Here is a 12,206-nt window from a genome sequence, read left to right on the forward strand (position 1 = left end):
AACTGTCCAAGATCACACTTGAATTGTGTCCATTTACCACTTTACCCTTTACTTTACCCACTTTACCATTGCTGCATGTCTCTGTTCTTTAATTTCTCTCATATTTTAGTAGCAACCACGATAGACAATGTAATAAACTCAGAGTGAATGTGATTATTAAAAATAAATAAATAAATATCACAAAACCACTAATAATATCCAGAAATAACAAAAATACACAATATTGAAAAGAAGATCATGTGAGAAAGTTTTAAAGTGAATAAAGGTTCAGCAGCTCTCAGATGTGAACTGCACGCTAAAATATATAAACATTATTCAAGAAAAAATGAAAGAGTTCGAGAACAGGAACCAAACCTTGGAGATTGAGTGGCAAGCTCTAAAGAAAACACTGATTGATTCAGCCAGAGAAATATGTGGTGAGTTTGTCTGCAAGGATAGAAAAATCGGAACTCCATGGTGGACACAGGAAGTTAAAGGGGCAGTGAAGGAAAAGAGGAAAGCATATCAAAAATTCCTGGCAAATAAGTCAGCTTGTGCTATTAGACAATACTGGGAATACTAAGAAAGCTAAACACTGCGTAAAACTAACCAAACAGAAATAATAACATAGAAAATAAATATCAAGAAGGTGGCAAGATATTCTAGAGGTTGTTGAAGAAGCTCAAAAATGAGGAAAGAGTGCTATAAAAGGAATTAGAGATGATAAAGGTGACATGAAAACTGCAGAAAAAGATATCATTGAAGTATGGAGTAATTACTTCGAAAAATTGCAAAATGAAACAAGCAGTGATGACAGCACAGAGATAAAAAAAACACTCAACAGGCATGCAGTCAGGAATACATATCCATACTTGGAGTAGAATAAACCATCAAGAGCCTGAAATGTGGAAAGGCAGCTGTAGTAGATGATATTCGACCAGAAATGCTCAAGTATGGAGGTATAAAATTCTTACAGTGGCTGCACTGCACTGCACTGCATAGTTCAGAAGGCCTGGACAGAGGGACGAATTCCAGGTGATTGGAGTAAAGCTCTCATAGTACCCATATGTAAAAAGGGAAATAAAACTGAATATGAGAATTACAGAGGTATTTCTCTACTGAGTATTCCTAGTAATATATATGGAAATATACTTGAGAAACGGTTGAGAAAGATTGTGGAAGAGAAGCTTGGTGAAGAATAAGCTGGATTCAGGTCAAATAGAGGCTGTCAGGATCAGATTTTCACTTTACGACAGATAGTTGAGAATGGGAATATAACAGTTGAGAAATCAAGGGAATATAACAAAGATCTATATTTAAGTTTTGTAGATCTTGAAAAGGAATATGACAAGGTGCCAAGAGAGAAGCTATTCGAAACGCTGTGGTTATATGGTATCAATGGGGCATTATATCAAGCAATACTTAGTCTTTATTTGAGTTGTAAGAGCAGTTAGAATTGAAGGAAGTACAGGAAGGTGGTTTAATGTTAAATATGGTGTCAGAGAAAGATATACATTATTCCCTCTGTTATTCATTATTTATATGGATCACATTATGAAGGAAAGTGGTATTAAACCTGATATCAAAATTGGAGATGTTAATTTCAGCTCTTTGCTTTATACAGAATGTTATATTTCTAAATAAATTCCCTACAAGTCTGCAAGATTCCCTGACTAAATTGAATAACTGTTGTAATAGATATGGTTTGAAAGCCAGCAGTAATAAGACAAAGACAATGAAAATAGGCAGAAGCGTTGAAAATATCAACTGCATTGTGAATGGAGAACCTATAAAAGAAGTAAAACATTTCAGCTACCTAGTCATGATTTTTAGTGAAGATGGTAAATTAAATATTGAAATAGATAACATAATCAACAAAACTGGTATGGTAGTAAGTCAACTGAATAAATTTATATGGAATAAGAGAGAAATTTGTGGAACACTAAATTAGCTCTATACAAGACAGTGTTCAAACCAATTTGAGCTTATGGATCTGAGAGCTGGGTCAGAAGTAAAACACTTGAACAAAGCCTGGAGACCACAGATATGAGAGTTCTGAGAAAGATTAAGGGCGTGAACAGATGTCATCAATGGCAATGCATTTGATATTTTCAATGCTTCTGCCTATTTTCATTATCTTTGTCTTATTATTGCTGGGCTTCATATCATATCTATTTAAATCTGATCTTTATTGTAGATAGGAAGTTAGTAATTATGTAATTGCTTATGTAGTACTATCATATCCTGTACACCCCATGAGGTGTGTATATCAGAATTTGATGATGATTTTGATGGCTATTAGGAAAGCACTTGACATTGTCAGCTTCCAGGAATGCGTTAGTAGAGCTAATCTCAGGTGGTATGGTCAACTTAAATGAAATTGGAGAAGAATGATTAGCAAAACAAGTGTTCTTTGGCAGGAAAAATACCCAGAGGAAGACCAAGATATGGGCGGATTGATACAGTAATAAGTGCCTTAGAAGATAGAAATATAAGATTTGATAATGTTGGAGTCTTCACAAGTAACAGACTGATTTGGAGGAAAATTGTAGATAGAAAGTTAGTAATGATGTAAATTTTTCATGATGTATTATCATATCCTGCACATCCCTTGACGGAACATGTTAGGAATTTGATGATGAACAAAAATACATTAAAAATTGCAAAAAAAAAAAATTAAATAAATTAAAAAAAAAATTTATTGATGTTGCTACTATTTTTTTAATAACCAGGTTTTTATTTCATATGCAATTATTTATTTATGCTACATATTTCCTCTAAATGTTTTGCTGTCTATATGACTAACAGCATCATTGGGAGGTTACTTAAAAAAATGACAAAAAATTAAATGTTCTCCAACAGCAGTTAATATCTGTAGACAGATAGTTAAAAAATCTGAGAGCTGAAAGACTGGAATTGATAGTCTAATCACAAGCATCATTAGGATGTTATGTGCTACCTCTCCATTGTTGTGTGAACTCTGTATGTGATTGCTGTTATAGGATAGGTCTTTAATCTGGCTATCTGGTGACAAGATGTGCTGTTTTTTTAAGTGTATTTGTTGTGCTACAACATTTAATGACATAATTGTAGAAATATTATTAGTTTTTACTACTCTTAAGAATGGTGCTGAAAACTCATCTCAGCAGGGCAGTAACATAAGTTAAAGTTGGTACTGCTGAGGAGAACCTTTGTCCCAATGAGAAGAATCATTACTACAGTGATAATGATAATATAGGTATTATTTCCTGGAAAATTCCCATGCTACTCCTAAAAATTATTATTTTTACGGCTGTTTTTGCCTGTTTTCGTTTAGGAGTGTCCCTTATTTTAAAAACATTGGCTTTTTACTCAAGAATTCTTAGGGCATTATAGGTGTGTTCTAAAGATAAATATATGCAGAGTAGTAGAGGAAAAAATTTTGCACATACCTTGTTTGAATGTTAGGTTGTCTTCGTTCTGCATACTTCTGCTGTTAAAAGGAGCAGGGGGTTAGGAAACATGGGGGGAATTGAGGCAAGGTGGGAAATAAATTTGAAAACTCGGGTTTTTTTAAAAATAATATACACACACACACACACACACATATATATATATATATATATATATATATTATTATTATATTTAAGGGCACTTCTTTGGGGAAGGGTTTTATGGGAAACAGGGGCCAGGGAGAGCGTTAATGGGGTGCGAGCCATTTCGATCACGCTATCATCATCGGAACAGTTTGGGATAAGTGTAGGGCTATGTCGTGTCGGCTTAGTGTTTTTGCCTTTGAGGTGCTTGTGTTATCGCCTATTGTCAGAGTCGTGACCTAATTTTTATGTTGTGAAGCTTCCAACACTCGGAGATTAAGTAGGGTCGATGGGCATCAATCAAGTTTTCGTCACATTTTATCACTATCATTTCCGATTTTCTAAGCATTATTTCATTGTCTTGTTTGTCTGTTATTATGGCCTTGTCAGTTTCTGGGGTATGTTTCTGCCAAAACATCAGCGGACAACTAGCAGAATTATTCCTGGCACACATAGAATCACTCCCCCCCCATCACCTTTTATGGCAGATACGTGGACGACATTCTGTGCATTGGAGAACCAACACACATCACCACTTTACAGGCATCCCTTAACAATTACAGCAACAGACTAAAATTCACCATAGAAACCGAACAGAACAAATCCATCAATTACTTAAACCTGACATTAATCAGAACTAACAAGAAAATTGCCACGAAAATATTCCACAAACCCACACATATCGGAAACTACCTCCATTTCAGTTCATACCATCCATATTCAGTTAAAAAATCAGTCATCCTATCACAATTTATAAATGCTTACAAATTCTCAACACGGAATTAAAGAATTTAACACAGATTTTTAAAAATCCAACTATCCCACACAACTAATAAATTATGCAAACAGAACGGCAAAAACCTGTCAAAACAATCCAACAACCAAAACAGACTTCCCAACACAAAAGGTTATCAAACTGCAATACATCCAGAACACATACAAAGCCTACAAATACATTTTCAAACATACTGACTATAAGCTAGTATTCACCACGAACCAAAAATTAGCAACTCTCCTAAAACCCACTAAATCTCTCACACACAAAGAAATATTAGAACCCCACAATGTAGTCTACAAATTTCCTTGCCAAAAAGACTGTGATATCACCTACACAGGCTCTACCATCAGGGGTCTTTATGGACTAGACTACAAGAACATTCTGTGACTGTAACATCCCTATTCCAGAACATTTAAACACAAAAAAAGCAACATCAAAAAGAAAAATAGATACAGAGTACAGGGAAGACAGAAATAGCAGTTCACTCCCTTGAACAGAAACATACCCTGCAAATTGACAAGGCCATAATAATAGACAAACAAGACAACGAAACAATGCTTAGAATATCGGAAATGATAGCCATAAAATATGACGAAAACTCAATCAATGTCCACCGACACTACTTAATCTCAGAGTGTTGGAAGCTCCATCACATAAAAATTAGGTCACGACTCTGACCAATAGATGATAACACAAGCACCTCAAAGGCAGAAACACCAAGCCTATTTGACATAGCCTTACACTTATCCTGAAATGTTCCAATGACGATAGCATGATTGAAACGGCTCGCATCCAGTTGAACGCTCTCCCCTGCCCCTGTTTCCCATAAAACCCTTCCCCAAAAAAGCATCCTTAAATATATGTATGTATGTATATATATTATTTTTAAAAAAACCCAGGTTTTCAAATTTATTTCCCACCTTGCCTCAACCCCCCCCCCCTCGTTTCCCCCCTGCCTTTAGCAGCCTAACATCAGACATATGCCGAACGAAGACAACCTAACACTAAGTAAAAAGCCAATGCTTTTAAAATAAGAAACACTCCTAAACGAAAACAGGCAAAAATAGCCATAAAAATAATAATGATAATATATTCTAAGGATAATCCAACATTGGAAATATCCCAATTAAAAGAAATTATTCAAAAATTAACCAGAGAATTAGAAAAAGCAGAAAAATGTTTAACAAAACATAGACAGGACAAGAAAAAGGATCATAACAAGAAATAGGAAAGTACTGAACTTGGTAATCATTATAATATTCACAAGGTAAGTCAATTGAAATCTAAGAAAAAAAGAGATGTTATGGTATGGTGATTCAATCATAAAATTTGCATTTGCTGAGGGAGAGGGAGTCACTACTTCTAGTTTACCAGGGATGAAAATTAAAAATATGTCAAACATAATCAAAAAACAGAAAAGTAAAGTAAAAATAGATGGTAGTTCTTGTGGGAACTAATAATTTAAGTAGTGACAAATATAGTATGAGAGCAGATATGAAAGATTTGTTGGAAGCAGTGAGAAAGAAAGATGAGAGTAAAAATTATTGGTTTGCTAACCAGATACAACAGTACTGAGTTAAGGAGGACAATGATGGCAAATGATTCCATAGGCAAGCTGCATAGAAGAAATGGATGTGAGTTTTTAGATGTATGGAGTATGTTTAATGGCAGAAAAAATGACCTGTAATGACTTTTATAAGAGAGATGGATGACCTGCACTTGATTTTATTTGGCATCAGCCTAGAAAAATTACTTATTGGGATGAGAACTAATGCAGTCAGAGAAACTAGATCATCAAAGGAGGAATTGGAAAAATGTGTGTGAAAGTTCAGCTATGGTATGCAAACGTGATAAAGATATGAATGGTTTCGAACATGATTATGCATTTGGTGAAGGGGTGGAAATATATGCATTGGATTTGGACTTTTTGAGTATGTCTGGAGAAGGCTGTACTCTGCAAGGAGCAGTCATGCTTTAGCAATTTGCTCATATTTTATAACAATGTTACAGCCAAGTTGGATAAAGGGAATTGGATACACTATGATAATGTTGGATTTTTGTAAGGCATTTGATAGGATACTACATGAAAGGCTGTTGCATAAACTTGAGAATATAGGATTAGAATACAAACTCTTGACTTGGATCAGTGGATGGTTGACAGACAGATATCAAAAAGTAGTATATAGTGGGTGTGAATCTTCCTTATTTAAGGTGACCAGTGGTATACTTCAGGGTTCAGGCCTTGGACCATTGTTGTTCAGTGCATACAACAGGAGATGTGCATTGTTTGCTGATAATGCAAAGATAGGCAGGACAATCAGGGATGCTACTGATATCAGGCACTTACAAAATGATTTGAATAGGCTGGAAATTTGGCAATTCTAAATGAAAATGGCTATCAGTTTAACATTAGTGAGTGTAAAGTTATGCACTTTGGCATGATGATATTTCCAGCAGCATATTATATTATTGGGTTTATGCTACAAGAAACTGATTAAGCTAGGGATCTTGGTGTAACGGTGGATAAGAATGCGAAATTCAAAGGTCACATAACAAAAATTGCAAAAAAATAAGTATTGCAGTTGTGTAGGAGTTGATCTTAGAATAATAGTCTTCCAAATTTTTGGCACATTAATGCAGTCATACTTGTTAAGGTGTTAGGAGAATGCTTCATAGCCATTGCTGACTCAAAATGACTAAAAATAATCTTTCTGACCTGTAATGACTTCTATATAGCACATTGGTTTTCTTACATGTAACCCTGTGTGAAGGAAGTGTTCAAAGCATGGTCTGCCAGTCCAGACTTGTCACAATAATGGTAGCGAACGTATTTCTTCTGTTCTCAAAAAGGAATGTTATTAGATCTTCCTGTTTGTCCATAGTAGGCTAAGTTACTCACATGAAACTTCATAAACTCCAGGATATGCTAGAGGATGGAGATTATCCCTTAGGAGTGCAGATCAAAGTTGCTAATTTGACTTGTGGTGTACAGATTATAGAGAAATACAGTATAATCCAGTTAATAAACTAGCTTATAATAAATCTGTTTATAATTTAGTTTGTTTGGTGTTGTAATAATAGGGACTTGTCTATTAGAGTTTAAAAATTTATATATTATTATATATTAATATAAAATTTATATATATATAGGTTTCATAACTAGCAGGTTTCTGCAAAAATTAATTGCACCATTTTTATTATTGTAAGTTTCAGTATTAGAAATAAAATAGCATTATGACTTATAGCAAACATTTTAATTTGCTACTTTTTTATTTTTAGGACAGATATACTTAAGTGCCAATCAAATATGGAATATCTTGCAAAAGTTCACTGTGTAAGACTAGCATTTCAGGCAAGTGTTTTTTTTTCCCTAATATACTGTATTTCTTATAATATACTTATAGTATACTTATAATACTTGTACTATAAATATTGCTTTGTAGATACTGATAAGTATCTACAAAGTAATATTTTAACTTTATAATGAAACTTTTCCAAAGGTTCTATAGCATATTTATTCTTCATATTTTTATATCACATTTACAATCAAAACACATTATCCCCTTTAGTTGCAAGCCCTCACAGTTTTATACATAATGTGATTTTCAGTGATTCTTTTATTAACAGTGCAAACTATTCAGCACTGATCTCGAGAAAGAAGGGACAGATAGCGTATGCAGTTTTTTTATTATTATTTATTTTTTTTAATATAAACTGGTTATAATTCAAAAATCCTTGAACTCACAATGAAAAAAAGAATGACTAACTTTTAAATTCAATAAAATTCAGTGAAAGTTTATATGAAAAAAAAAAAGAAGAAGTTGGTCCTTGTTGCAGATCCAAATAGCAGAGTAGGAAATGACTATCAGACACGCAAAAATATTTTAGGAAAATTTGGAGAAAAGAGCAAAGCTAATAACAATGGCAAATACCTGTTGGATTTCTGCTCAGGACATGGACTGGTGTTTACAAACACAAATGTTTCAACATAAAAATGTGCACAAATCCACATGGAGAGAAGAGGCAAGGAATAAGAAAAGTCTCACTAATTCTGTTATTGTTGATAGTGATGTTTTCTAACTGGTGAGGACACTAGAGTGTACAGGGGATTTGAAATTGGAAGTGATCACCATTTAATCTTGAGTAGGATAAAATTGAATTTCATATCGAAAAGAAGAACATGTAAGAAAGTTTTAAAGATAATAAAAGTTGAACAGCTCTCAGATGTAAACTGTAGACTAAAATACACAAACAATATTTAAGAAAAAAATGAAAGAGTTTGAGAACAAGAACCAAACCTAGGAGATTCAGTTGCAAATCCTGAAGAAAACATTGATTCATCAGAAAGGCATGTGGTGAGGTTGTCTGCAAGGATAGAAAAATCATAATTCCACAGTGAACACAGGAAACAATCAGCACCGAAGGAAAAGAAGAAAGCATATCAAAAGTTTCTGGCAAATAAGTTAGCTTGTGCTCTTAAAGAATGCAGAGACAAATGTAAGAAAGCTAAACACTGTGTAAAACTAACTAAACAGAAGTCATGGGAAGACTTTGGTAAGAACATAGAAAATAAATATCAAGAAGGTGGCAAGATATTCTGAAGGTTGTTGAAAAAGCTCAGAAATAGAAGGAATTAAAGATGATAAAGATGACATGAAAACTGGAGAAAAAGATATCCTTGATGTATGGAGTAATTACTTCGAAAAATTGCTAAATGAAACAATCAGCGACAACACATTGGTAAAAAAACACTCAACAGGCAAGCAAACAAAAAAGCCATCAAAAGCCTGACATGTGAAACAGCAGCCGGAGTCGATGATATTCTACCAGAAATGCTCAAGTATGGAGGTATAAAAGTCTTACAGTGGCTACACTGCATAGTTCAGAAGGCCTGGACAGAGAGACGAATTCCAGATGGTTGGAGTAGAGCTATTATAGTACCCATATATAAAAAAGGGAAATAAAACTGAATATGAGAATTACAGAGGTATTTCCCTACTGAGTGTTCCTGGTAAGTTTTATATAAGTATACTTGAGAAACGGTTGAGAAGGTTTGTGGAAGGGAAACTTGGTGAAGAACTAGCTGGATTCAGGTCAAACAGAGGTTGTCAGGATCAGATTTTCACTTTATGACAAATAGTTGAGAAATCATGGGAATATAATAAAGATCTGTATTTACATTTTTGTATATCTGGAAAAGGGATATGATAAAGTGCCAAGAGGAAAGTTCTTCAAAATACTCCTGTTATGTGGTAAATTGGCCATCAAATAATATGTAGTCTCTATTTGAATTGTAAATCAGCAGTTAGAATTGAAGGAGGTACAAGAAATGGTTCGATGTTAAGTCAGGTGTCTGTACATCCTTGTCTGACATCTCCTCTTTTATTTGTTATATCTGTATGGATCACATTATGAAGGAAAGTGGTATTAAACCTAATATCAGAATTGGAGATGTTAATGTCAGCTCTTTACTTTATGCAGATGATGTTATACTTCTAAATAATCCACTATAAGTCTGCAAAATTCCCTGACTAAATTGAGTAACTGTTGTAATAGATTTGGTATGAAATCAGCAATAAAAAGACAAAGACAATGATAATAGACAGAAGCATTGAAAATATCAACTGCATTATGAATGGAGAACCTATAGAACAAGAAACACATTTCAGTTACTTAGGCATAATTTTTAATGAATGGTAAATTAAATATGGAAATAGACAACATAATCAACAAAGCTAGTATGGTAGTAAGTCAACTGAATAAATTTATATGGAATAAGAGAGAAATTAGTCAGAACACTAAATTTTAAGTTATAGATCTGAGAGCTGGGTTAGAAGTAAAATATTGACCAAAGACGGAGACCACAGAACCTTAATCCTGAGAACGATTATGAACGTGAACAGATGGCATCAATGGCAATATCATATTAAAAAGGAGGATATTAGGAAAGAACTTGATATTGTCAGCAACCAGGAATGCATTAGTCGAGCTAATCTCAGGTGGTATGGTCAACTTAAATGGAATGGGAGAGGAAAGATTAGCAAAACAAGTGTTCTCTGCTAGGTTGGCAGGAAAAAGACCCAGAGGAAGTCCAAGATATAGGTGGATTGATACGGTACAAAGTGCCTTAGAGGATAGAAATATAAGATCTGATAATGTTGGAGTCTTGACAAGTAACAGACTGATTTGGAAGAAAATTGTAGATAGGCAGTTAGTAATGATGTAAATTTTGGTGTAAAAAATGCCTTAGCTGACACAAATGTTAGATCTGATAATGTTGGAGTCTTGATAGATAACATTGATTTCGAGGAAGATTGTTGATAGGAAGTTAGTAATGATGTAAGTTCTTCATATATTACTGTCATTGCTGTACATCCCTCGCAGGTACATGCCAGGAATTTGATGATGGTAAAAAAAAAAAAAAAAAAAAAAAAAGAGTTAATAATTTTGACTGAATGATGTAAAAGGTAAAAGTATGTAATGTGAAAGAAAATGAAAGAATTATCATCATGACATCAACCTCTATGGAGCAAGCAGAATCATAATGGGAGATTCACTCAACCAAACAATATATTTATCGTATTGAACCTTAAAAAATTATTAGAATAAGCAAAAAAAAAAAAAAAGTGAGAGTAGTTTGTATGTCGTCTGCCGGTGTATGATAGGAGTGAAAGGAATGGGATTGATGAAGGTTTTAGATGTTTAGAACAGATCCGATGGGGCAAAAAGACTTGCATGTCTGATGAACTGTGCTTGAGTGAAGTTCGAATTAGGTGTGAGGACTTTCCGAAACTATCCTGTTAGGGAGGATGCAGGTAACGTGTTTTAGGCCCATCAAAGAGTATGAGATAGAGAAAGATCATAGAAAATGTTTAATACAGTTTCTTAGGTCTCAAATTTGAATTAGATGCCCATTAAAAGACACAAGATATTAGGATATGTGTGCCCACATATCCTATTATCTTGTGGTGTGTGTGTTTGATGTGTACTAATATTAGGAACAAACGGGAGAAGTTTTGGGCATGTTAACTTGAGGTGGCCAAAAATTATAGGCATTACTTAGACTTGGTAAATAGAGGAAAATATGGTTGGTTAGAATGTATGGAATAGTATAATTTTGGAGAGGATAGAGAGATCTGGATTGGGTAGGTGCTTTACTAATGAAAGCAGAAGAATTTTAGCCAGCAAAAGTAGTTTAGCAGGAAGGTAGAGTGGAGGGAAATTTGAAGTTATATGGTGTGATACAAAAGCCAGCAGTACAAAATATATAGTTAGTTAGTTGTAGCAGTAAGCTTGTGGAGTGAAAAGAGATATAGATTACATATATTGTTCACCTGTTCACTTGAGGGTCAAAGTGTGTCTCTTTAGTGAATATCTACATGGATACTGAATGAGAATGGGCTAGCAGTTGTGTTCTTATTGGCCAAATTGTATTCTTATTGCCTTTAAGGAGCTTAAAGGCAATAAGGTTAGGAGCTTAAGGATCTTCCTCAGCCATAGCCAAGTTAGCCGGTCTTGGACGTGGGCAGCAGGGTTTTTTCCGCCAGTTTATCTGGGGTTTTTCATCCCGCAAGCAGGCAAACCGGCCCCGTGAACACACAGGTTACAGTCATAAATACTTACGGCAAGGAAGGGCAACGGGAAACCACCTTGCTCATAATCATCTCTCCCTAGAATGGTAGCATATAGCTACCCTCCCGTGGCCATATGGCAGATGGGAACCAGAAGATTGCCTTTAAACCAAAATAAAGATATAATGTGACAGAATTTCATTCCAACAGGAATGTTGTCCAGTTAAACAAGGCCTTTGTGTTTTCATCAGGGAACAAGGGTGAATAACAAAAAGTCAACAACTAGAACAAACTCCAATTCAT

The 12,206-nt window shown here is 34.4% G+C and overlaps 1 protein-coding gene across 3 annotated transcripts in view; it reads left to right on the forward strand.

Moving 5' to 3' along the window:
• Miga (mitoguardin) overlaps positions 1–12,206 on the forward strand; it is a 215,327-nt gene that overhangs the window by 120,201 nt on the left and 82,920 nt on the right. For all 3 annotated transcript variants that reach the window (XM_090396518.1, XM_090396521.1, XM_090396520.1), the window contains exon 8: positions 7,612–7,684. In XM_090396518.1, coding sequence (XP_090252644.1) covers positions 7,612–7,684 — 73 coding nt within the window. The remainder of the gene's footprint in view (positions 1–7,611; positions 7,685–12,206) is intronic.

The sequence above is a fragment of the Typopeltis vanoorti genome, chromosome 8 (assembly GCF_054136105.1).
Source record: "Typopeltis vanoorti isolate ZY-2024b chromosome 8, IOZ_Tvanoo_1.0, whole genome shotgun sequence".
Classification (NCBI taxonomy): Eukaryota; Metazoa; Arthropoda; class Arachnida; order Uropygi; family Thelyphonidae; genus Typopeltis; species Typopeltis vanoorti.